General features: G+C 36.9%; 1 protein-coding gene across 1 annotated transcript in view; it reads left to right on the top strand.

Annotated features, from left to right (window-relative positions):
* POLN (DNA polymerase nu) overlaps positions 1 to 15,509 on the top strand; it is a 108,678-nt gene extending 93,169 nt beyond the window's left edge. Inside the window, exons 22-24 of the mRNA XM_026846762.1 lie at positions 2,468 to 2,535; positions 11,410 to 11,471; positions 14,348 to 15,509. Coding sequence (XP_026702563.1) covers positions 2,468 to 2,535; positions 11,410 to 11,471; positions 14,348 to 14,416 — 199 coding nt within the window. The 3' untranslated portion in view covers positions 14,417 to 15,509. The remainder of the gene's footprint in view (positions 1 to 2,467; positions 2,536 to 11,409; positions 11,472 to 14,347) is intronic.
* Positions 15,510 to 23,102: the final 7,593 nt, after the last annotated feature.

The raw sequence follows: 23,102 nt of genomic DNA, 5'->3' as shown, positions 1-23,102 counted from the left end.
GAGTAGAACCCATTAGGTTGATGTGAGGTGAATAAGAAAAAGAGATAAGAGATCATAAAAAAAAATATAGCTTGTTTGATGAACATTATGAAGGAAATAGAATATACCAGTCTACTTCTTGGCATCAAGCTAGGAAGTCATGTTTAGCATTAATTAAAACTTACTTAATATCTTTTATTTGAAAATAGGAGTGCATTAGAAATACTTATTTCTTAGACCTTGCATCTCTGAGTTAAATATTATCCACATTTTATAATTGTGCATTGCTTAGAAGGAGAGCAGCAGGGCTAGACACAGAACCAGCAATGCTAACTTCTAGTTCTCTATTTTAGCAGACAGAATATTCTGAGATTCAAATTAACCACTAGATGTTTAAGATGGAGTAGATGTAATTTTGCAACTCTGTGCTGTGCCTCAGTTAACTGGCAATATAACTGAGCTGATACGCAGTGCTATTCAGGATGGTAATCAGTGAGAAAGAGGATGGAGAACTGAGCTGAAATCACTGTGCTGCTTTCAGTAGCTGAACTGGAGCATGTAGAGTTGTGTCAAGTCTATTGTGCTGTCCAGACAGAAATTTTGAGTTCACATTACTTCCACAGGTGGTCTGACACATCTCTGGTCCAACCCTGCTCCTCCTGAACTCAGCTTTACTTTTAGCATGAAGATGAGGTGATCATTTGATCGAATGCTGAGTGGTTTTGAAAATCCAATTATTTTTCCTCCATTCCTAAATCCTGATAAATTTATGGTAAATTTTTCAATGTATATTGTAAGTTCTTCTAAGGAAGGACTTTTCCTACTAAATATTCAGAATTTGCTCTAATCCTGACTGAAGGCATGAGACACTACTCTGGTACAAATAATAACCAATCTGTCATATTTTTATTGCACTAGTTTAATCAATGTGATTATTTTCTCTTATTCCATTGATTCACAGTATATTCATATTTAATGTTCACAGTTCTTTCTGATTTATATCTTTTTACTTGTCATTTCAATGATTGTAAGGAATCTCTTGCTTTAATTATTTTACTTGCATTGGATATTATAACTTTTCATGTAAGTGTATTCTCTTGCTACAGATGATCGTGGTCTTTTTATCTATTTCTTTATGTATCCTGTGTTCCAATTTCCTATTAGAAATATGTTAATCTGTTTCACTCTGCTTCTGACTGTGTTGTAAGTGACTAATAATTTAAGATCTATTATTAGAGCTTACCACACTGTTAGTCAATGTCACATTGTAATTTAAGGCAGTGTGAAACTATCTTAGGATATTTTCCTGAAAGCTGTGAAAAGTTATAAGTAGTAACCATACTGATGTTTCAGTCATTTGTAAAGAATTATTTACTTGAATAACTGCTAGGTATTAAGAAAAGTCTACAGTGGGCATTTAATTTAAACATTATATACAAATTGCAAAACAATTTGGAAACAAGTGGTACAGTTTCATGACTTAGAATCCCAGCTACAATAATTAAAGAAGTAATAAAATAAACCTAGTAGGAATGCAGTCTGATCAGATATGCAGTATTTTTCCTTCTGAGTGAGAACCACACTCAGGGATTATATGTGGTAGATTATGTCTATTCTGCCATGGACTTCATTCAATCAAATACATTTGTCATTTCCATTGTGAAAGTACTTTTGCACCCAAACCAACAGTTTAGACTGCTAGTCCTCTAAGCACTGAACAATTAAGTCACAGTCCATATGCAAGAGACCTATTGATATAGAAATAATACAGACAACGAGGAAAACAAAGCAGCATGTAAATTCATTACAAAACAGCTCTAACTGAAGAGCTCAGGTACACATAGTTGCATGGCTTTCAAGATGCGACTGCTTTCAGCTGTACACTCTGTCCTTACAAAGGCAGCTGTCCCGATTGCAGAGGCAACAGATCAGATTGTGTATCTCTGACTACATTTTCATTCTTCAACCTGCTTGTTTGTCAGCATGAGAACACCTACTTTAAAAGATTATTTCCTGGAAAGGACTCAAGCCACTGGCCAACTAGGAGTGGATGTTGGTCTACCAGTGAGCCAAATACTCTTAGTATTGACCTAATTTGCACTAGTAAAATCTCCCATTTGCAACCACATTTATTCCAGCTCAACTTGAATAAAACAAGCTATATTAACAAAATATGTCCTGTCTATAATTTCTTGCAATTTTCTGCAAATTACATTGGTTTTAAGTAGTACCTTGTCACGTCATCAAATCCCTGGATGACATTTATAAGCTAGCAAGCAGTTTGGGTTTATGACCATTGCCTTTATGTTTTGAGAATATGTGGAATGGCAATCCTTTTAACTCCGTTAATGATTTTTTCATTTTCTTAGGTTGTTTATTTTCACTTTAACATATCCATTGTGCATGTGACAATGAGTTGATGATATGAATGGAAATCACTGTTAGAAATTTCTTACATATGTTACCTAAAGTCTCTGAAATTTTTCAGGTTAATTGCCCAGATTCATGACGAGTTGTTGTTTGAAGTAGAAGATTCTCAAATCCAGGAATTTTCAGGTAAATATAATTTCTCATGGTCTTTCTCCCCCACTCCCTTTTTTCTCCATATAACCTGTGATTTCTCATAGGATAAATAATTAATGTAACAAGAAGCAGCACATTGATTCTCATGATTAAGAAAATGTATACTAAGCAGATTTTTCTGAGTGTTTTAAACCACTGGCTCTTATGTAGATAAAATGTGATACACTCCTCATCTGGAGTTCATCAACATGCTTATTTGTGTTAAGTTTTCTCATCAAGATTCTCTCATCCAGTGTGTGAATTCTGTAAAGCTAAATAGTAATACTTTCTCCAAGGTTTCAAAGGGTTTAGAGGGAAATAAACCAGCTTAAAAATAATGGCTTGGAAAGTAGCTTCCTAAATACTTATGATTGGATCCTGTTACATAAAGTATGAAATTCTTTATGTAAGAATATAATGTACGGTAATTTCTAGGTTAGTTAACTGCTTTTTTTACATTAAGAGAACTTTATGATGGAACTTTCAAGGTTAAGGGTTAGTAAAAGTTCCTGCCTACATTTTTATCCTCTGTCTGAATTACTTCCAGACTTTATTTCCTTCCAGCGTTTGTGGCTCAGCATCTGGTACAAATTTAGCTAGCAAACAAGGGCACATAGGAGGCTGTTGGGTCTCTTCTCCAGTAAGTAGTGGATTTATTCCTGTAGGCACCAAACATTTGTTCACAAACTTTGGTCTAGTTTGAAGCCTAACAATACCTTTGGCTAAATCAATTAGCATAGTGTTGCAAATATTTTAAATGAACTAATGCAAGAAATATCTTCTATTATAAGCTAAGCATCTAAGAAAAAAATTAATTTCACTTTCCTGCATTGCGTTCATTTAAACAGTACAATTCGCTGTATTAGTCTCGTTTCATCACTGATCCCTCTTGTGAGTATTAGTTCATAATGAGAACATTAAACCTCCATCTAATCAAAATAAAGAACCTGGGAAATATTTAAGTTCAGTATATTAGGAGCATTGTAATGAATTAGGTTAATGTATTAACATTTGATTTCTAAATACAGGAGTTCAAATCTGGCTTAAATTAAAAAAACCCGCCATACAATTTACCAAAGATTGAATTATCTACTCAGAAAAGGCCAATGTCTAAAAGAGCCATAGTTTCAGTCAGAAAACATAGTGTATTGACTGAGATCTGTAAAACAACATAGAAGGATTTTTATTATCTTGTTTTACGTCAATTTGCATTAAGTACAAAGCTAATATTATACCCAAAAGGTAAATATTATTCACGGTTGCTTATGCGTATAGAAAATCATGAATTCTGCCCTCATTGGGTAAAATTCTGATCTCTGTTACTAGTATGAATTTGTAGTAAATTCAGCAAAATCAGTACTTTTCCAGTATAACAGAAAACACCTCTAGCCATTGTATAAATGACAGTAATAAATTATCCCACTATAGAAACATGGTGGCTAGAGGCTTTCTTCTGAAAACAAAGAGTCCAGTTCAAATCCTCAAGATGTGTCTGTTCTACACACAACAGTGTAACTAGTTTGCATATCTCCACATCTAGCTGCAGTGTGCAGAACAAACATACCTGTAAATTCCTTTCTCTGCTTCAAAGTTATCACCATGTAATTGAAGTTGCTAAAATGATCTTTAGGAAATGAACCTGGGCACTCAAGAGGTCTGAGATAACTTGGAAATTGTCATTGCACTTAACAGAGGCTGCCAAGCTTGAGTGTTCAAGATGGAAGTTTGTTTCATTCTCCTGATAGAAGACTGATTTTTAGTTTTGTCTCTACTTTGCCCTAGGAGGCAAAGAAAAAAAGAAAATTCTGCATTACAGTAACTTTCAGATATACTCTTACCTTAGAATAGAAGAGTGAAAATATCTTTTCCTTAACTCTAAAGACCAACCTGAGACATTAATTTCCTTATTCATTTCTTCATTCATTCATTTCCTTCTCCTTTATTCATCACTGGTGAGGCCACACATGGGGTACTGCATCCAGTTCTGGGCTCCCCAGTACAAGAGAGATATGGACAAACTGGAGAAAGTCCAACTAAGGGCGACAAAGATGATGAAGGGACTGGAGCACTTCTGTGAAGAAAAGCTGAGAGAGCCTGAGTCCCCTGTGAAGGGACTGTTCATCCTGTAGAAGAGAAGGCTCAGGGGGATCTCATTAATGTATATGCATACCTGAAGGGACGAGGCACAGAGGACAGAGCCAGGATCTTTCCAGTGGTGCCTACTGACAGGACTAAAGGCAATGGGCCCTAACTGTAACACAAGAGGTTCCCTGTAAACATCGGGAGACACTTTTTTACTGAGTGTGACTAAGCACTGGCACAGGTTGCTCAGAGAGGTTGTGGAGTCTCCATCCTTGGAGATACTCAAAAGCCATCTGGACACAGTCCTTGGCAGCTGGTTCTAGATGACCCTGTTGAGCAGCAGGGTTGGACCAGATGACCTCCAGAGGTCCCTTCCAACTTCAACCATTCTGTGTTTTGCCACTGGTAAAAGAACTAATCCAAGTTGTTTTAAAAGTGACTGAAGCTGGCTCTTCCTTCAGGGTCATTAATGAAGATTTTGCTTGGTCTGAATAGGCAGAGAAAGAGTGCATCTGCACTAGCATGTAACTTCCAGTCAGAAGTGTGATGATGAAACAGATCTCCCTGTTGTCCCCAGTCCATGGTGTGAACAGTTTTGGTTCATATCACAGAGCAGTCTGAGAGCAGTTGACCTAGATTCCTTTCAGATGAAACTAAATAGGAAGACTCTTTTCTCCTAACCTTTTCCAATTATTTCAGGAGCTGCTAACTGAGGTAACAAATTAGGTATGTGAGTTTTAAACCAAAGGAGTGTCAGTAGGATGTGTGCTCCTAATTCACTTTAGTGCTTTGAAACTCCAAATAGGGTTTTCATCCCTTTACCCAAACTTCTTTCTCTCGTTTTTTTTAAGCCGTTACACTTCTTACTTTTATTTGCTGATATTCTTTAGCTGTCAGCTTTGTCTTTACATATCTAATGAGCTTTTGTCCATTCAGAAATTAATTTACAGAATCTGCTGACTTGCAGTTTCCAGCCTGCAGCTTAATGATCCAGAGAGAAATCTCACTCGTACAGTCACAAAGCTCAGTAAGGGGAGAGTGGACTTTGATGGCTTTAATGGACTACAGTTCAGTGCTGTGTTACTCTCCTGCATTTAGTGTGATCCAAGAAGCACTGGCCTATTATTCAGTGTGTTTACATTCTGATTCCAGTCATGTTTCTGATCTACTTTTTAAGGAAACTAACAACAAATATATGTGTGACAGTTTGGGGTTTTTTTTTTCAAATGGATATGAAATCTTAAAATATTTTTAAGATTTATATATGAAGAACATAAAGGTAAATAACTTTATTTCAATTAGATCATAGTGCAGAACATAAGCCTTCTCAGCAGCATTTCCCTTATGGAATTGTCTCTTTTGTATTGTTTTACAACATTAAAATGTCTATTTTCTTCTAAGACTCTCCTGAGTAGAGACAGAATTGCCACAAGGCAATCATAATGCTGGTGCTTTCTCTATTCCTGCTTAGAACTTCATAGGCCACAATCAGAATTTTCAGTACTTTTCAGTATACAGAAATCCAATTTATAGTGCACCTAATAACCTATGCCCAACAGATGTTTTTGAATCTTTTGAATTTGATAAACAAGGGGCAAGCAATAAGATGTTCTTTTTTTCTAATATCTACTTTCGCACCAAATACTGCTTGTAACTGTAGATGTTATCTGTGAAGAATACCTTCTTCAGAATCCATCACCCATAGGTTTATGGTATGTGTATGGTTCACTCTGAATGGACAAGGCAAAACATCATTTATTTACAAAAGGCTTTGAGTGTACAAATTTTGACATACTTTGAAATAAATAAAGCAACTACTTTGAACTGTGTAATTTTCAACAAAGTAATGGCATATTATTTGCCTTAATTCTCTGGTTAGGACAAGAACAAGACAGCAAAAGAGCTTTTTTTAAATCCTCATTTTCTATCAGAGGCTGCCTGGAAAGATCAAATCAAAACATTTGGCAGAAATTGGTTTGGTTTTGGCAGAAGACTGTCAGCTTTACCACCAATAATCTGCCTGGTTTCTAGCCAGTTTGCCTGCCTGGCTTCCTCTCATCCTGAGCTCTCCAGCAGCCCAGGAAACAGAAAAGCAGATGATATTTTGGGAATGCCAAAAACTGGGCTCTTGGATCTGAAAGAGCTCAGCATCTCTTAGTTCTGAAGTCTGTGTAATCAGGTAGACAGACTGTCCCCAAATCAAACTGTGAGTCTCTCTAGGGACTCTGGAAGAGTATTCAGGAATTACAGAACCCACTTTTTCATTTTGTGGAGACTATTTCTGAGACTACATCTCCATGCTGTTCGAAATGCCTCTTTGCCCTTGGATTACTCTGAATATATAGCTGCTAAAAGGGGTAATACACTTTGGGGTGAAGAAATGCAGAAGATATTTTTTTTTTTTTTTTAACAAAAACTACAGGGATACCTGTAGTTACAACTGTAAGATCTGGCTTCTTATGTGTATTCCATATATACCTGCTGGATTTGAAAGGTGAACTTTGCCAGTGGTGATTACTGTGGATTGTTCCTTGTCCCTATGCTTGCTTAATTGCATCCATTAGTGAGAAGCATAATTAAATGACAGGCACTTGGTACTTGAAATAACACATTTTTGTAGAAATATGTGTATTCCAGTACTTTGTGTTCAGTATCACAGTGCATTAGGGTAATTTTTAGAAGGTTTTTTTAGAAGTCATTTATAATCATACATTATTGGTAGAATTAAATAAGTTAATTTTTGCATCCATTCTTACATTTGATACATGTAACATATACCGTTTAAAACAATTTTTCTGATATTTTACCAGGTATAAAATATTTCAGCTGAAATACTTTAAATGTAAGAAGATAAAAAGGACCAGTCTAAGAAATAAAATCAGAATAAATCAAGCCTATTTATTTTGATATTAAGATCAACTAAGATTATTACTACCTAAACAACTTTATCTTAGTCTTCTTTTTTAAATCTGCCAATACAAATTTTTGACTCATGTACAAATTCCATGAAATTGCATTTTATTCTGCTACACCTTCTCATTTAATGAGTACTGAGGCAGCTGCATAAAAAAGTGCACATGTTCAAAAGGGGACTCAAGTAACAGAAGAACAAAAGAATGAACTGGTCATCACAAGTTAGTGACATTTTCTGTCCTCAGAGCTGCTTTTTCCTAACATGAAAAACACTGGTGCATAAACTAAAGATGCCTCCAGATAGCTTTCAATTTGCAAAATTCCCTATTCCATAGATCATATGTCTGGCCAGCTTTGACATGTTTCTGAAGTCATAATTTCATAGGTGAGTGAGCTTGAAAAATGTCTTCAGTTCAATAGGGACAAATAAGCTTTTGTTCCACAGCAGGCATGCATGTCTTTTCTTTGCTCCTATTCCCAAAACTTTCATATTTATTCTGGTCAGTATCAAGAAAATCTAATATATGTTCAAACATATGTTAAAATTTCAGTTCCCTGTGTCCTCTCCACTTTGCTGTCTTTTTTTTCATACATAGTATTTTAACATGACATACTTAGCACTTACAAAGCATTCCAGGATGGGTATAATCAACAAATCTCGTAATTGCTGACTATGCGTTTTGGGAGATAAGTTGCAAAGGTTGGGAGGACAGCATTTAACACATGCCATTGCAGTATATGGCTGGCTGCAAAGGAACATTTTAAAATTAATAATTTATGTGCCCTAGATATACTAGATTCTTGACTGAACAGAAATAATCATTATCCCAAATGCCTCCAAATTCAAAAAAAAAAAAAAAAAAAGTGGTAGAGACAGATCTATTTAAATACTGTGGTCACTTTTGTTAGGGACCACACTCTATAATGTGTATGAGGTAAAGAAGATACAGTTGTTTATGTCTGGATTGTTTATTTTGAGCCTTGAGAGAATTTTTAAGGAGATATGAGAGAGTAGCGGGAGAATCAGATATTGTATACATAGGACTAAAGGGGACCTCTCCTGCAATTACATGCCACCATGCCATAAGGCCTCTTATAAATAGACATCTCCATATGAAAAATTACTTCCACTGGGAGACTGTTCCAGAATTTAATCTCACCAAAATCTAGAGCTTTACATTTCCAGCCTAGATGTATTCCGCCAGTTTACCTATTTATTTCTATGCAAAAAACTGTCATTAAGTTTAAATGCTTCCTTCTTCACTGTTTACTGTCTTAGCAGACTACTGAACAAGAATGGTAACCCAGCTGATTTTTCTTGGTATTTCTGTTTTCATTATATAGTTATTATTTCATTCAAAATCTGTTGTAAAGTACATGTAGGCAAATCTTTCAGATACTTGCAGAGGTATGATTTCAAAAGGCTGAAGTGCAAGCAAACTTCAGATTGCTTGAAATGAATGGTTTTACTCTGCCACCCACTAAAGTCTGGGAAGAGATGGAAAAGTCAGTGATATGAGAAAGAGAACAGGGAGCCAAACTGACAGAAAAAAACAATGAAGAAAATGGAGCAAACCCATGGAGAGGTTTTTAATGGGTTGTCAGAGTGAATGAGGAACCATTAGGTTTGTTCACTGATGTGGCCACTTTAATCTGTGCTTTTTAAAATTTAGAGCAGTTAAGAATGCAGCAGAATTTCGAATGTGCCAGATGCATTTAAGCGAAAACTATGTGAACCAACAGAGAAAGATGTTGCAATCATTGCTGCCATCATGAATCTCCTTTTGGGGATAACAGTTTCAAATTCAGAGGTCTGGAGAACTGGGGAAAAACTGGTCTAACTCAGTGCATATGCAGACAGCACCCTTTATCATACCACTCATATCTTTCAACCCATGAATTGATGCTGTTGACTTATACTTCATCTTTTTTTGTCCGCTGGAGCTCTTTTTGTCAAGAAGACCTATGCCTCCCATTGCCCTGATGCTCTATTGCTGTTTTTTTGTCTAACAGCTCAGAAAGTTTTAAGTTGCACAGAGTTGAGTCTGCCCTTTATGAGTGCTTTGGTGGAACATAGAGAGCAGAGTGATTCTGCATGAGAAGTGCAGAATCCAGATGTTACTCTTGCACAAAAGCTTTGTGCAGTCATAGCCTGGTAGGGAGCTTACCAATGGAAGAAATGTTTACCCAGGGACTGACTGGCAAAGCATTTAGCCTTCTGAAGGCATGCCACCTGGTTGGAGTGCCCCAATGTCTGCTGCATTGCTGACCTCCTGGGGCTGGCAGCTTGTTGAAATTCAGAGTGGGCTTCTCAAGACAGAGGCAGTCCAGCACTCCTCTGTTAATAGCCATGTTGACTTGGACGGGATTTTAAGTGGGTAATTATTTAAGCCAGTGCTTCCTCTTTCACAATCTGTCATTGCAATATTTGTTTCTGCTCTCCAAAAATGATGCTATGTCCTACACTGAACCATAAACTGCCTCAAATCTAACATGAAGCAAATACATAGGTGGAACTGTGCATAGAAGTGTCAACAAATGTCTCAGTTCCCTCAGCCTTGGCACTTCAGCTGCTGATCTTTTGAGTTACTGCATAATTTGGACTTCATGGAAAATCTTCTGACAGCTCATTAGCACGCAAGTCTGAGTGAGCCAGCACAGTCTGAGCACTCCACTTCTGTTCAGGCAGAAGCTAGTTATCCTCATCATTATTATCAAGCCAGCCTCAGTGTCACAGATGTGACACAAAACATTACATACTACTCTTCATTGCTGGCATCATTAGAAAAGGTTTTGGAAGCAGCCAGAGCAACAACCATACGCAGCTTCTTAGAGTTCTTGTCGCTCCTTTGCATCTAACCTCAGCTGCAAAAGAACAGTGATGTGCCTCAAGGGGTAACTTCAAAGAAAGCTTCTAAGTAATAATGTGGTTTTCGGTCTAGCAGTTATCACCACATCTTATGTACCCTGATATTTCTCAATTCTGTGAGGCACATGATGACATACATTATTTAGTCAGCGATCCTGTCAGAGCATTGAAGGTTGCTCAATATCTTTTGTACTGGGGCTGCCTGGTATTCCTATTTCACTTTCACTAACCAGAAGTTACTTCTTTTTTAAAAGCCATTTATCCATTGAATCTCTCTTTGAGTTTTATTAGAACAATATGGTGTTGCAGCAGCAATCTTTGTCAAGCAAAACACTAATTGGCATAACCAAGGATGACAAATCTGATCCCAAATGATTGATTTGGAATAATTATAGATGCATTTTCACAGTAATAGTGAGCATAGTGTTATGACATGATGAGTTGTTAAGTTACATAAATCATACTGAAGTTTAATTGTTTAGATTCTTCATAGCTCCACTATCCCACAGGGAAGATTTTTTTTTAAATTTGGCTCTGATCTTTTTACTTTGAAGGATAATATATTTTAGACAGTTCAGTATTGTTTTCTTAGCTTTTTTTTAAAGATATTTTTTCTGCACAAGAAAATTAAATTATATAAAATGTCACCAGCATATAGTTAAGAGTACTTGAAAGCTGAGAATTACAGCACTCAGACATGCTGTACCTCTAAATAAAATACATTAGTGATGTACTTCTTTATTTATGGGATATATAAGTTAAATAATTCTCCAAGTTTCACCCTAAAAGTCAATAATTCAATTTAAAATAAGGAATTGAACCTTCCACAAGAGATTAAAATTTAACTTAAAAGAAAAATCTGAAACCGTTGTAAATGGTAAATTTTTTAAAATGTAGAAATACAGGTGTTATATAACAGAATATGAAGCATGTGGGGTTTTTTTATATATATAACAATTCTAGCATGGAATACAAAACTGTAAGTTTTCACATTTACCTTACAGTGCTGGTGAAAAGAACAATGGAATCCCTGCAGCAAACCACAGCCTTGGAAGTGCCACTAAAGGTAGGGACAATTCTGAATTTCCATTACTGTCTCAGGCATACTTAGTTTTGTATGCTGTCATCATCATATTAAGAATCTAGAGACAACTATTTTGCCTTTCACTTCAATAGTTTCATTTCCATATTTGCAAGTAATCGCTTTTTAAATTACTATAAAAATTCTAAAGGAAAATAACTGAAAGAAACTCAACCTCCATTTTGGAAAGTGTGATTGTCATCTACTCTTTGTCTTAGCAATGCAGTATGATAATTTCAAAATCTATTTTGTTCATTGCCATGAAATTTCTGTTGGGTGTGGTAGAGTGAGAAACATGTGCCTTTAATAGGCTTTCTAAATGTGCCAAGCATTCATTACTGCTGAAAAATTGTTGCAAAAGATCTTTCTTCAGTATTTTTCATTTAGAAAATTGGTCTTCTTAACATTTCTGTGTGGATGCCTAATATATAAAGCAGACAAAATCATTGGTCACTGTTTAAAGTATAGGACGTAATCTGACTGAGCATTTGTAAAAACTGAGTAGATAGCTATACAGCTATTGTACCTATCTATATTGGACCTAATTATAATTATTTTATAAAATAATGATATTTTTCTCTCTACAAGATTGACACCCTTCACTCTAATTACCGCTCAACTTTTGTTGCTTAATAAAGGACCATAGTTCCTGGGAATACCTAAACTTATTAAGTGAGCAGCAGTCCAAGGGTTTCCAGTTTCCTGAGGAATGGAGTACTTGGCGTTGCCAGAACTCATTCAGCAGTATTACTGAACAAGATTGGGGGACAGAAAAAAGTTTGTTCTGCTTATTTCAGAAGTGGTTACGACATACAGAGTTGCACTAATGGAAACTGTTGGAAAACTACTAGATAAATTCTAGCTTGCATTTCATTCTCCAGATCTTCTATGTCTATTTCAGCATCTCAGCTCTTTGTGAGCTCCTTCTCTGGAGGTCTTGCAGTTATATATTTCTGGGTCCTTATGGAGCCCATCTTTCTCACAGAAGCTGAAAGAACATAATGAGGAGTATCTGAGATCTAAATTACTCCTCCTTCCTGTGCTGGAATCACCCCCTTGCTGTTCACTTAACCCTTGTAAGAACTTGCACTGCTCTTTACCAGATTTGGTCAAGGGAGACCTTTTGGCCATACTGGGTTATACGTTTCTTGCACTGATACTCCCAAGCTTTATAAACTGCATTTCTGTAGGTTGCTTACAGTATACACCTGTGCTTGCCTATCTCCTTTTGTTAGAAATTCCTTGAAAAAAAGAAGCAAGACTGTTTTTCAAGGTATACTACATGTAAATATTTTTAATTACAGTATTAGACCCATGGCACTCATGCTGCTGTAAGGTTCAGTAAAATAATCAAATATAGTATTATTGATGGTATATAAAGTGAGTAACAACACTATAATCCTCCTTGATAGTTTTAGCAGACTCTTTTTGGCAACTGTCAGAGACAACATTGTTCATACTTTGCCTGAGGAAGACATTGCCATGAGATAAAATATGAGCAATTTAATAGGTTTCTAAGAAAGACAAATGTTTACATGGTTAATGAGAGTGTTCATAGTTACATGGGCAGAATATCATTTTAGTGTTATATATTTCAGACTAACCATTAACTGTCTGAAGGCTTTAATATCCTATGGACAAAATGGGACACACCCTCTTAGAACACAGTTTCTTTCACCTCTGTTTAAGGTGTCTACTATGACACACTGACAAACTCATCTCTGTGTTAACAAATGGATTCAACATGTTGTTCCTATGAGAACAATAATTCTCTCTTAAACAACAACTACATTTTAATAGGTGAGAAAAACCACAATCTTGGATATTAGGTAGTTCTCTGGGATTTTCAAAGATTACGACTTTTTAATAGGCAGTAGAAGTATTTGAAGATACGTTTTATTACCCTTGTTTTGGTCTCCTTTTCCTGAGCAAATTACTGTAGGAGTCATGACAAACTTCTACTCCTACTGCACTGTAGACTAAATGCATACTTCATCTTTCTCTGAAGCATCACAAATGGATTGATGGCAGAGGCCAGATAGAAAACATAAAGAACCAACAGCTTGATCTCAGAGAAGAAATCGAGTGATCTTTTAAAAAAAAATCTGTATTTTTGTTCATGTTGTTTACCCTTCTATACAGTAAGAAGATGTCTGTTAGGACTAGCGATGTTAAAGATGAAAAGATTTTTTTTAAATGCTCCTGCTGTCCTTCAGCACATTTGTTTCAACTAAATATATATTATGTGCTCTGTTAATATGAATATTACTTTTTAATATGGTGGAAAAATGTCACTAAAGTAGAGTCTTAATGGGGAAAGATTTATTTTTCTTCTTTGAGGAAAGGATGCTTTATCTTTGAAGTAGCTTCTTTTCCAAAATACAGTCTTTGCTAATGAGGCATCTTTCATGTCAGAAAGTCTAATGTGTAACAGAGCAGCAGTAACTGGAAAACAAATTGAAATAAAACCAAAACAACAACAAAAATGCCCCAGAATTGGAAAACTGGATGGTAAAAACCCCTAGTACCTTTATGCATTACTGACAAAGTTGCTGATTATAAACACTCCGATTCTGTATCTCTTTTGAAAAGCATAATAAGATGAATTTTGCTTTAGCATATTCCTAGCAATTCAGTAACATGTATTTGCAATTTCAGAACTGAAGGTTAGTCTTAATTGTTAAGCTATTTTAATCAAGATTGTAGTGATAATTAAGTATTAATAGATATGAAGAACATTTCATATTGGATAGGCGTGTAATCTAGAGCAGTATCAACATCCAAAGGGAAAAGCAAAAATAGTAATCTTGCTATATATGATGTGTTTGTTTGTTTAATTTATTTTCTTTTTTTTCTGACAGGTTCCCTTAAAAGTGATTCTTACCACTGGGAAATCATGGGGGTGTATGACAGAATTGCAGGAGATGTAAAGCAGTCATCGGGGATGTTATTCAGTACCCGTACACCTCATTGGCCTATGCTGATTCCTCACTGAATCACTAGGCAACAGCGCTGCTGGATCTTTCATAAGCACCTAATACTCTGCATGTGAATTTTTTTACTTCATTTTGTCTGTAGCCCTAGGCAACAGCAGTGAGATAAAACTGGTTTTTACCAGTTCATTGTGTTTCCTTTAGCCAAGGTAACCAGCAGGGAGCTGCTTTTGTTCAGAACTAAATTACTACATGTAAGAAATGAAGCAAGACAATATTAACCCTTTGGGAACACGACATATATTTGAGTTAGATGGATGTTTAGACTTTAATGTTAAATATTTTGTGAAGTGCTTGTGTAAAAATACTTCTAATCTGACACTATTTGAACTGCATCAGCAAGTGCTTAACTGTTGTGTTCAGTTTATTTTATATTTTGTGAGTAGAAGGCAGCTGCTTGGTTTGTATCACTTATTAAATGTCACGTTACATAGACTTATAAAAAGAGTTCTTTGGAAATGAAGAGTCTCCACTTTATGATTTTGGAGCAAAATAGGTAAACAAAACTGGATGCCTAAATGTGTTAAAAATAACCAGATTGTTGTCAATTAAATTCATTTCAAACTCAGTTTATACACTGCAACCTTAGCATACTTTAGAGGAAGTATTGTAGTTTTGCACAATCTATTATTTTTATTACTGATATAATGCTAAATATTGTTTAGATAAATTTTAGGATTCAGCCTTATACTTTTTAGGATTCAGGCTTCTACTTTAATGTTTGGCTTTGTTATTGATATTTTGGTTTTCTGTAGAGTTTATTCTTTAAATTAATTTGTTTCATAACATTACTGGTTGTCAAATTCTACCTCTGTGCTTGTTGAATATGAAACTGTCCTGAAAGTCAACTAATTATTTAGATGTCAAGCACAAAACTTTTAAGAGATGTTCAGTATCTTTCAGCATCAGACCTCAAATGATCAAAGTAATATTGATTTAGATTTTTAAAGTGTATAGTTACAGAGATTTTGCAGCAGTTTTAATTTGTATCATTAAACAATTTTGCATTGCACTTAAAGGCATTAAACTATTAAACATTTAATATATTGCATATTAATCATACATAATCTGTCAGCTGAAGTGAGTCGGTCATTTCTAAAAATTGTTTCTTATAAAATTAGCAGTGATCATGTAAGCAAAGTCAGAACCTTCTACATATTAATTGGGGGTCAGATCTGGTTGGGGGAGAATCCAGCCTGCCTTGCTGTAACACTCTGTCTGGTCATGTGAGCAGAAAGTCTGATTCTGCCTTACCAACAGAGAACAGGTTGCACGAATTTTCTTCTGCTTTTTGCCATTTTCAAACCTTCTGTGTTTGCAATGGCATTGAATAAGTGTGAAATGTTCTACTCTCTCATCTGTTTCACTCCTCTTGAAGACCTACTGTTTTCAGGAGGCCTGTACTAATTAAGCCTTGCTTTGCTAAGGCTACATTGCTAACCTTACAACTATATTAAAGTTGTCAACATTTTTTGTACATTTCCCAGCTGATTTCCACCTTGTGTATGTTTCTTAGGATGCATACTTTTAAGCTAGATAAGTAGTGTACTTTTTCAAGTCCTGAACAATACTAGGTATACCCTTCAGCCTAACAAAACACACACACACGCTTAAGAACATAAAGAAGCTTGATCCTGTCCTGTGAATTGGCATCTGTTCAAATATGAAGCTACAGAAATGCAGAGGTCACCATACAGAACAAATTTTCAAACACAGCCTTTCACAAAAGACTGTCAGTCACAGTTCCCTAGGCGTGTGCACTTTGTATAGATTGTCATACAGTGGTCAGAGTTAATATTTTGTTCTCATTGTGTCACAGAAAGGGACTGGGAATGCCTGTGGATACCAGGTTTGCCCCTTCCGCTTTTACAACTTTTCTTCTTAGTTTTAAATTTCCAAAGAGTCAGCTAACAAAAGGAAGAGAAGCAAGCAATAAGGGCACTGCTTTATCACACATGTCTGAGGGGTCATTCTGCATTCACTGGGTGAGGGCAAAAGGCAAACTGGAATAATTTTTGAGGATTGTTGATGACCAAGACCTCAGGACTTGGTGCAGTTTGTGTGCCCAGAACTTACAGGATGCATATGATGAACTCAGGATATATTTCCAGTGCTCCAGATTCTCCAGTAAAGAAACTGTGTTTTCTTCTAATTGCAGCCTGTGAGTGAATTATCATATATGGATTTGTGTCTTAGCTAGGTGGAGACCAGAACTCTTTGATGTACAGCGTCTGCTCTACTATGAATTACAAATACTGGGTCGTGTTCTCCAGTTGTTTGGTTCTGTTCACCTTGGATAGCCAGGTGAGTGTCTAGTCTTCACTATCTGCCCTGTACTACTGTGTTAAGGTATAGATCTTGTGGATTACTAGATTTCTCAGAACTCACTGAAGTGCTTTGACTTCAAAGTTCCTCAGTTTTTAACTCACATGATCACAGATATTGGGAAGAGTGCTGAATCTTCGGGACAATTTTTTTCAACTTTGCAATCCATTCCCACAGTCTTCCATCCTGTATGGCAATACAGGGTTTAGAAACAGTTGTATTTTTCAAATTATAGAATTGCAGAAGTATCTATCTCTTTAGCATGGCAGTGTTTTCCTTGAACAAGCTGCTTGAGATAGGGTAGTGTTTGCAATTCATTTCCCAACAAGGTCCTCTGGACAAGGCATCAGTTTTACCACACTGTGTGCTGTTTTATGTACAACTATAAAATCAAGGCAGTGCAGTTTTTCCAAACCCTAGGCAAGCTACCCTGCAGTATGCTTGAATCTAAAGAGCCATTATAGGAAATCAAGGCCAGTCCTGACCACAGGTTTCCTCCCAAACAAATACAGGTGAAAATATTCTGTATTTGATGACTGCCAGGAATTCCTTTTGGGTGGGACAATAATTTCACACTGGAGAACTCAAGACTCTTATAATAACTAACCACCTTTTCGGGTTATTTTGGTTGTCTGTGAAAGGGACTGTAAAACATGGGTATGTTGGAGTAGGAGCAATCATAAGAGCCCTTTTTAATTCTTAAAAATCTCCATTTGATCTCTAAAATTATTCTCACAACCTATGAAGAGATACTGGGAGAGCAAGAAACAAAACTGCAGAACCCTACTAAAGTACTGATCGATGAGTGTGGGAGATCGCAGAATAGATGGGGAGACACAAATAGCTGGATCTATGTAGCTTCAGTTATCTTTTGTGGGCAGAAATCTCATTAATTGATTCTCTGAGCACAGTAATAACCCCTTTTGAACCAATTTGTCTCTTTGGGTTTAATTTCAGTTGTGTCTTTCGTGGCCTGAATTTTCCCTTAGATCATCTGTAAATCTTTTGTTTGACATGTGGAGTAGTAGGGAAGAAATGCTATTTTAAAACACTTTAACTCAGTGTCTGTGAGAAATGGAACAGCACAGCTATTTGCTGGCATTTTCATGGGCATGGCATGACCAATACATATCTGCTCAGGGCTTGAATCTTTTAATGTCCATGTACCACTGTGGCATGGTGGGATTCTGATCTTGAATGTTGGTCCAACTTGATAATAACCATAGTTCAATCACTTGTCTCAAATTTTATGTGAGCAAGATGTTTTAAACATGAGAGGGAAAAAAAACCTCTCATTTTTTGAAAACAGAGTAGATTGAGAATGAATCTGCTAGAGCATCCAAGACATCATTTGTTCTTGGTAATGGTTAAGAAAAAGCCCTTAAAAGTAAACTCATTTCATTTCTGGAAGTCAACAGAATTTGTTCATTTCATTTTCTTGTTTAATCTGATTTGAAAAGGAAGCCAAAGAATGGGTTGAAGGTTGTATTATGCCTACCTGATACATTTCCTTAATGGCCTAAAATGTCTCTTCTTGCTTCCCCATTAGAAGACCAGACTGAACAAATAAATCCCTGTGTAACCTGGTCTTGACCTCATAACTCACTCACTTTGAGCATGAGGTTGGACTAGAGTCGTTGTGAGGTCCCATCCAACCTGAATTTTCTCATGATCCTATGTCATTATTCAGTTGGACAACAGCAGCCATTTGATTGAAAGACAAACCAGAAATTCCCTTCACATATTCTGCTGTACCACATTAAAGTATACAGTGTCGTACCAGAAGAAGCCCCAGAAATGTTTTGGGATTTCATTCCTCCTTCCCACCTGTGTTGCCTCATTCTGTGCCAGCATTTACTATATTCCTTGGCTCACGGGCTCACTTTTGGCTGGCGTACTTCCTTTTGGTATTAGCAGGTTGTCAGAAACATTCAGGGAGTGGAAAGGAATCAGTTCTTATTTCTGCTGTTCTGCAATAGTTTTAGTAGGCAGGGTGTCTCTGGGATTTAAAATAAGTTTCAATCATGTCTTGTCTTTGCCTTCCTGGGAAACTTCCACAGCCTGATCAGCTCATCTCTACTGGAAACAGCAGCCTACAATCAGCTGGTTCTCTTGAGACATCTTTGAAGTGCAGTTCTACCACCCATTTTTGTAAGATCTTCTCATGTTATTGAGTAAAGCCAGGTAATTTGTTATCCTCTTGTTATCCACTTCTACTACCCATTTTTGTAAGACCCTCTCATGTTATACTGTAAAGCCAGGTAATTTGTTATCCTCTCTGCTTGTGTTTTGAATTCTGGAGGTCCAACTTCCAGCCAATGTTTACTTATTTTTGGTGCATTTTTCCATGTCACCTTCTCCAACGCTAATTAGTTGGATAATTTTTTGATTCTTCCTCAGCTTTTGCTATCTACACTGATAATTTAATCCACTGCCAACCTTTCATCAATACTGTTATTATTGGTAGTAAAACTGTCACTATTAATTGTCCACAAGTTAAGAAAAACGTTGCTTATTTTTCTGCCTCTAACCTTTGTGCTCTCAGCTTGCTTCCTTCTACCATTTGGCACAGCATTTATGCATTTATGGCATTTTGGAGACTATTTTCTGGCTAACTTTATTTTTGCTGTAGTTGTTCATTTCTCTATGGTATCAAAAATTGACTGTAGAAATTCTCTCTTTTTTTTCCCCCTTCATTTTTTGGCAGATTCATCTGCTGTGCACACTGAATTTCTCACTTCTAATTATTCAAAAGTGTCATGCATCAGATTACAATCCCATTTCCCAATTTGTGTGTTAAGCAGACATCTATACTTACAGGCTCCTGAGAATCAACCTCCATCCTCCCCACAAGTGGCTGCTGCCTGTTACACTGCATTTCTGTACAAAATTGGCTGAGGCAAAATTAGATACCTCCCTGGATTACCTTGGCATCTTTGCAGTGATCCATTAGTCCACATCCAGCTGAGTCCAGAAATTAGTTAATTGCTGATTTATCCTAAATGTCTTGGTATCTGGTTAGGAGAAGAAGACAAGTCTCCTCAGGACGTCTGCCAGAATTTTTTTTCCTTCCCTTTTTACCTCTAAGCTGTGCCCCAAAGCCAGCTCAGGCTGCTGATTGACTCCAGACTGCATATGAAGGACACCTATAAGAACTTCATTTCTTCACAATGAATAAATTCAGCAGCAGTTTGAAAGCTAGGCCACCCTACTTGCCTGCCAGCAATCCCCATCTCTGTTTATCTTCCCATCCATTCACTTGAACTGTGATGTTAAATTAAATAAGCTTCCCAAGGAGGTTTTCCTTTAAATATAATGAGCTTTTGTAACACATGAGCTGGGAGAAGTCAACATCTTCCCTTGGGGCCTCTGTGGGTCACAGATGAGGTTAAAAAAGTGTTGTAAATGTTGGGCTTTAGTCAAATTCTCTGGCCATGTTGTGCTGCTTCAGATACTATGGCTTGTAATACATTTGATTCTTCTTTTGGAGCTGAATTTTTTTTAGTCCTTTCACTTCTTGTCACAAGTGAACCAAACTTTAACCTTCTCTTGGCATTCTCCATATCCTTTAACACCTTTCATTCCCTGGTAATCAGGTTGATATCCACCTCTTTAATTCATTTTACCCCTCCAGTCTGGGCCATTCATTGCTCAGACATTTATAATTGCACAGTAAAACAAATATTTTTCTGATAATGAGTCATCTCTTTCTTTTCTGGGAAGCTTCTGAGTCTTGTTTATATTGCTTTTGTAAAATTTAAATCTTGCTTTAAATCCTTCTGGCCAACAGGTTTATAATTCAAAAGGATTTTAACACAGTGGAATAATAGTATAAAATGAATTAAAAAAAGCTATTCAGTGGGGATGAGTGCAAAGCTTCACACATTAGCAAAACCAGTTAGCTACCCAAATGTAGTCAACATGTTTCTCAAAATGTAGGGAACAGCTAGTTAGGTGACAATTTCAGGAAAAGACCTGGGGAGTTGTAGGTGTTTGCATAGCGATTAAGAATGGTATAATCAATCCCTCTACTCACTTTAGCCCCAACAAGGGCTCAGCTGAATGCTCTGCCCAGTTTTCAGAACTGCATTTCAGAAAAGATATGAAGCAACAAGAATCCATAAGAGACCAACGGGAATGATCAGACCTACAGACAATATCACCTGTGAGGAAAGACTGAAAGAATTTAAGTCATTTAACCTTGAGAAAACTGAGGAGAGATCTTAAACGAGTCATCCAGTATGAAATGGGCTGTCATAAACTGCTCTATAGGTCCCAGGGAGATAGAATGAGAAGATAGAGGCTTAAATTTCATGAAGGCATAACTAGGGAAGATGTTAAGCAAGCCTTTCTAAAGTATGCTAGCGATAATTAAGCATTTGAATGGACTTGAATAGAGCTTTTGGATCTTTGCTACTATAAATTTCTAGAACGGGGTAGATGAATATGTGTCACAATATCCTTATGCTTAGTTGATCTTCCTTCAGGACAGTGGCTGAGCAGCCCATTGGGAGCCTTTCCAACTCGAGTTCTGGCTTCTGCAGTTAAAGCCTTGAGAACAGTACACATAGCACCAGAAAAGGTGCCATTGGATCTTCAATGGCACCATCAAACCAGACTCTCAGTTTACATCTCTAGTGAAAAATGATGGTGCTTCCAATACAATGTATGTTACTAGTTTTGGACAGTCTCTGTAGTAAGCAAAAAGAAATAAAGCTCCCTGCCATACCCATCTTTGAAGTTGGCCTTGCTTTGATCTGGGAATTGAGTAGATGACCATCAGAGATCCTCACCAACCTCAATTATTCTGTGAGTCTCAGTAGCCACCGGTAGCAGATCTGAAGCACTCTGCTTTCCTACTGAGATAGTCCCAGCTAGAAACCCACCCGGTCCAGCTCTGCAATCTACCTGGATAATAGTGTCAGGTTCTAATTTGCATCAGGGAATGAGTCCATAATGGTATTTTTTAACCACTGGAGTTTTACTGGGAGAGAGAAACTGCAGTTTTCTGATGGAGTCTGTCTCAACTAACGCAGATAGATTTTTCTTAATACTGAGAAAAAATGGTTAAAGGTTTTCTTCTGACCCACCATTGCTTTTTAAAGGATCTTACTCTTTTGATCAAGAAAAAAATAGTAGTGTTCAAGGTCTCCAGGCTGCTCTTTGTTGTTTCCCTTTTTGACTTCACATCTCCCTACTTGCCAGTGAATGTTCATTTCCAATTCTTTATGGATAACGTGTTACAGGAATGACTGCAGCAATGTACTGCTTAGCATGCTTTATTGGGACCTTGGAAATGGGGCACATCTTGATCAGAAGGCTCTTGGACAGGATGGGTGGTTGCTGGCTGAGGGCTGGTGATAGGAGTCCCTTCCACAAGTCTCAAGGACGTATCTTGAACTGGGTTGGATGAAAGTCCCAGAGACACCTGTGCTGGAAACCTTTACCTGTATCTTTGTACGTGACTTGCTGGTCAGCTGGTCAAGTCTGTGCTGAGCCAGTGTCACTGCTTTTATATGTAGCATCATAAACTATTTGATTGTTTAAACACAGCAAAGTACAAATTAGGGTCTTTTCCCTAGAAACAAGTTACAAGGTCAGTAAGTCATAAAGACAGAAAAGGCTATTCCCAGGTTTGCAGACAGCTTCTTAAGACTGGGCAGGAAGTGAAGTTTGTGGTCATCAGTCTCCCATTAGAAACTGATGAGTTTCTTTCAATGTTGGGCAGCGCCTACATTTCTTAAAATATTATTTCCATGTATCCTAATATGTTTAAGGTACGTGATTATGACTTTGGAGATTATTTTTTTCCCCTGCTTTAATTTTGGAAAAAACATGCCTCTGCAACTTGCAAGCTCAAATCACAAAATGGGCTTAAAGGCTCATAGTACCCAATACTGCACATGGTGCATCTAGTACAACTTGTAACATCACTGGGAAGCATCTCTATGTTGATATTTTTCTGTTTTCAGCCAGAAACACTGAACAACTTATGTCTGAAGACTACTCAGAACTATTGCTGTCACTTCATCTGGGAGCATGGAAACAGCAAAACTACACACCTGTGACTTACTCAAAGGTGAGCATGAGGGTGGATGCTTTGAAAGCCAACAGCACCTGACAGGCACAATCTGAAATGTATTAGTTTTGGCTTCCTATATGTGCAGTATAGCACACCTTGCACTTCTCTCTAGCTGACTATAAACTGCATTTGTGTGTCCCACCCCAGAACCAGAACCAACACTCCATTTCCTGCTCATGCATTCGGTGTGTCCATCCTTGCCATGCGGGGAGCTCT

The sequence above is a fragment of the Athene cunicularia genome (genome assembly GCF_003259725.1).
Source record: "Athene cunicularia isolate RWA chromosome 4 unlocalized genomic scaffold, athCun1 chr4_part1, whole genome shotgun sequence".
NCBI lineage: Eukaryota > Metazoa > Chordata > Aves > Strigiformes > Strigidae > Athene > Athene cunicularia.
This window is presented reverse-complemented; position numbering and strand designations above follow the sequence as displayed.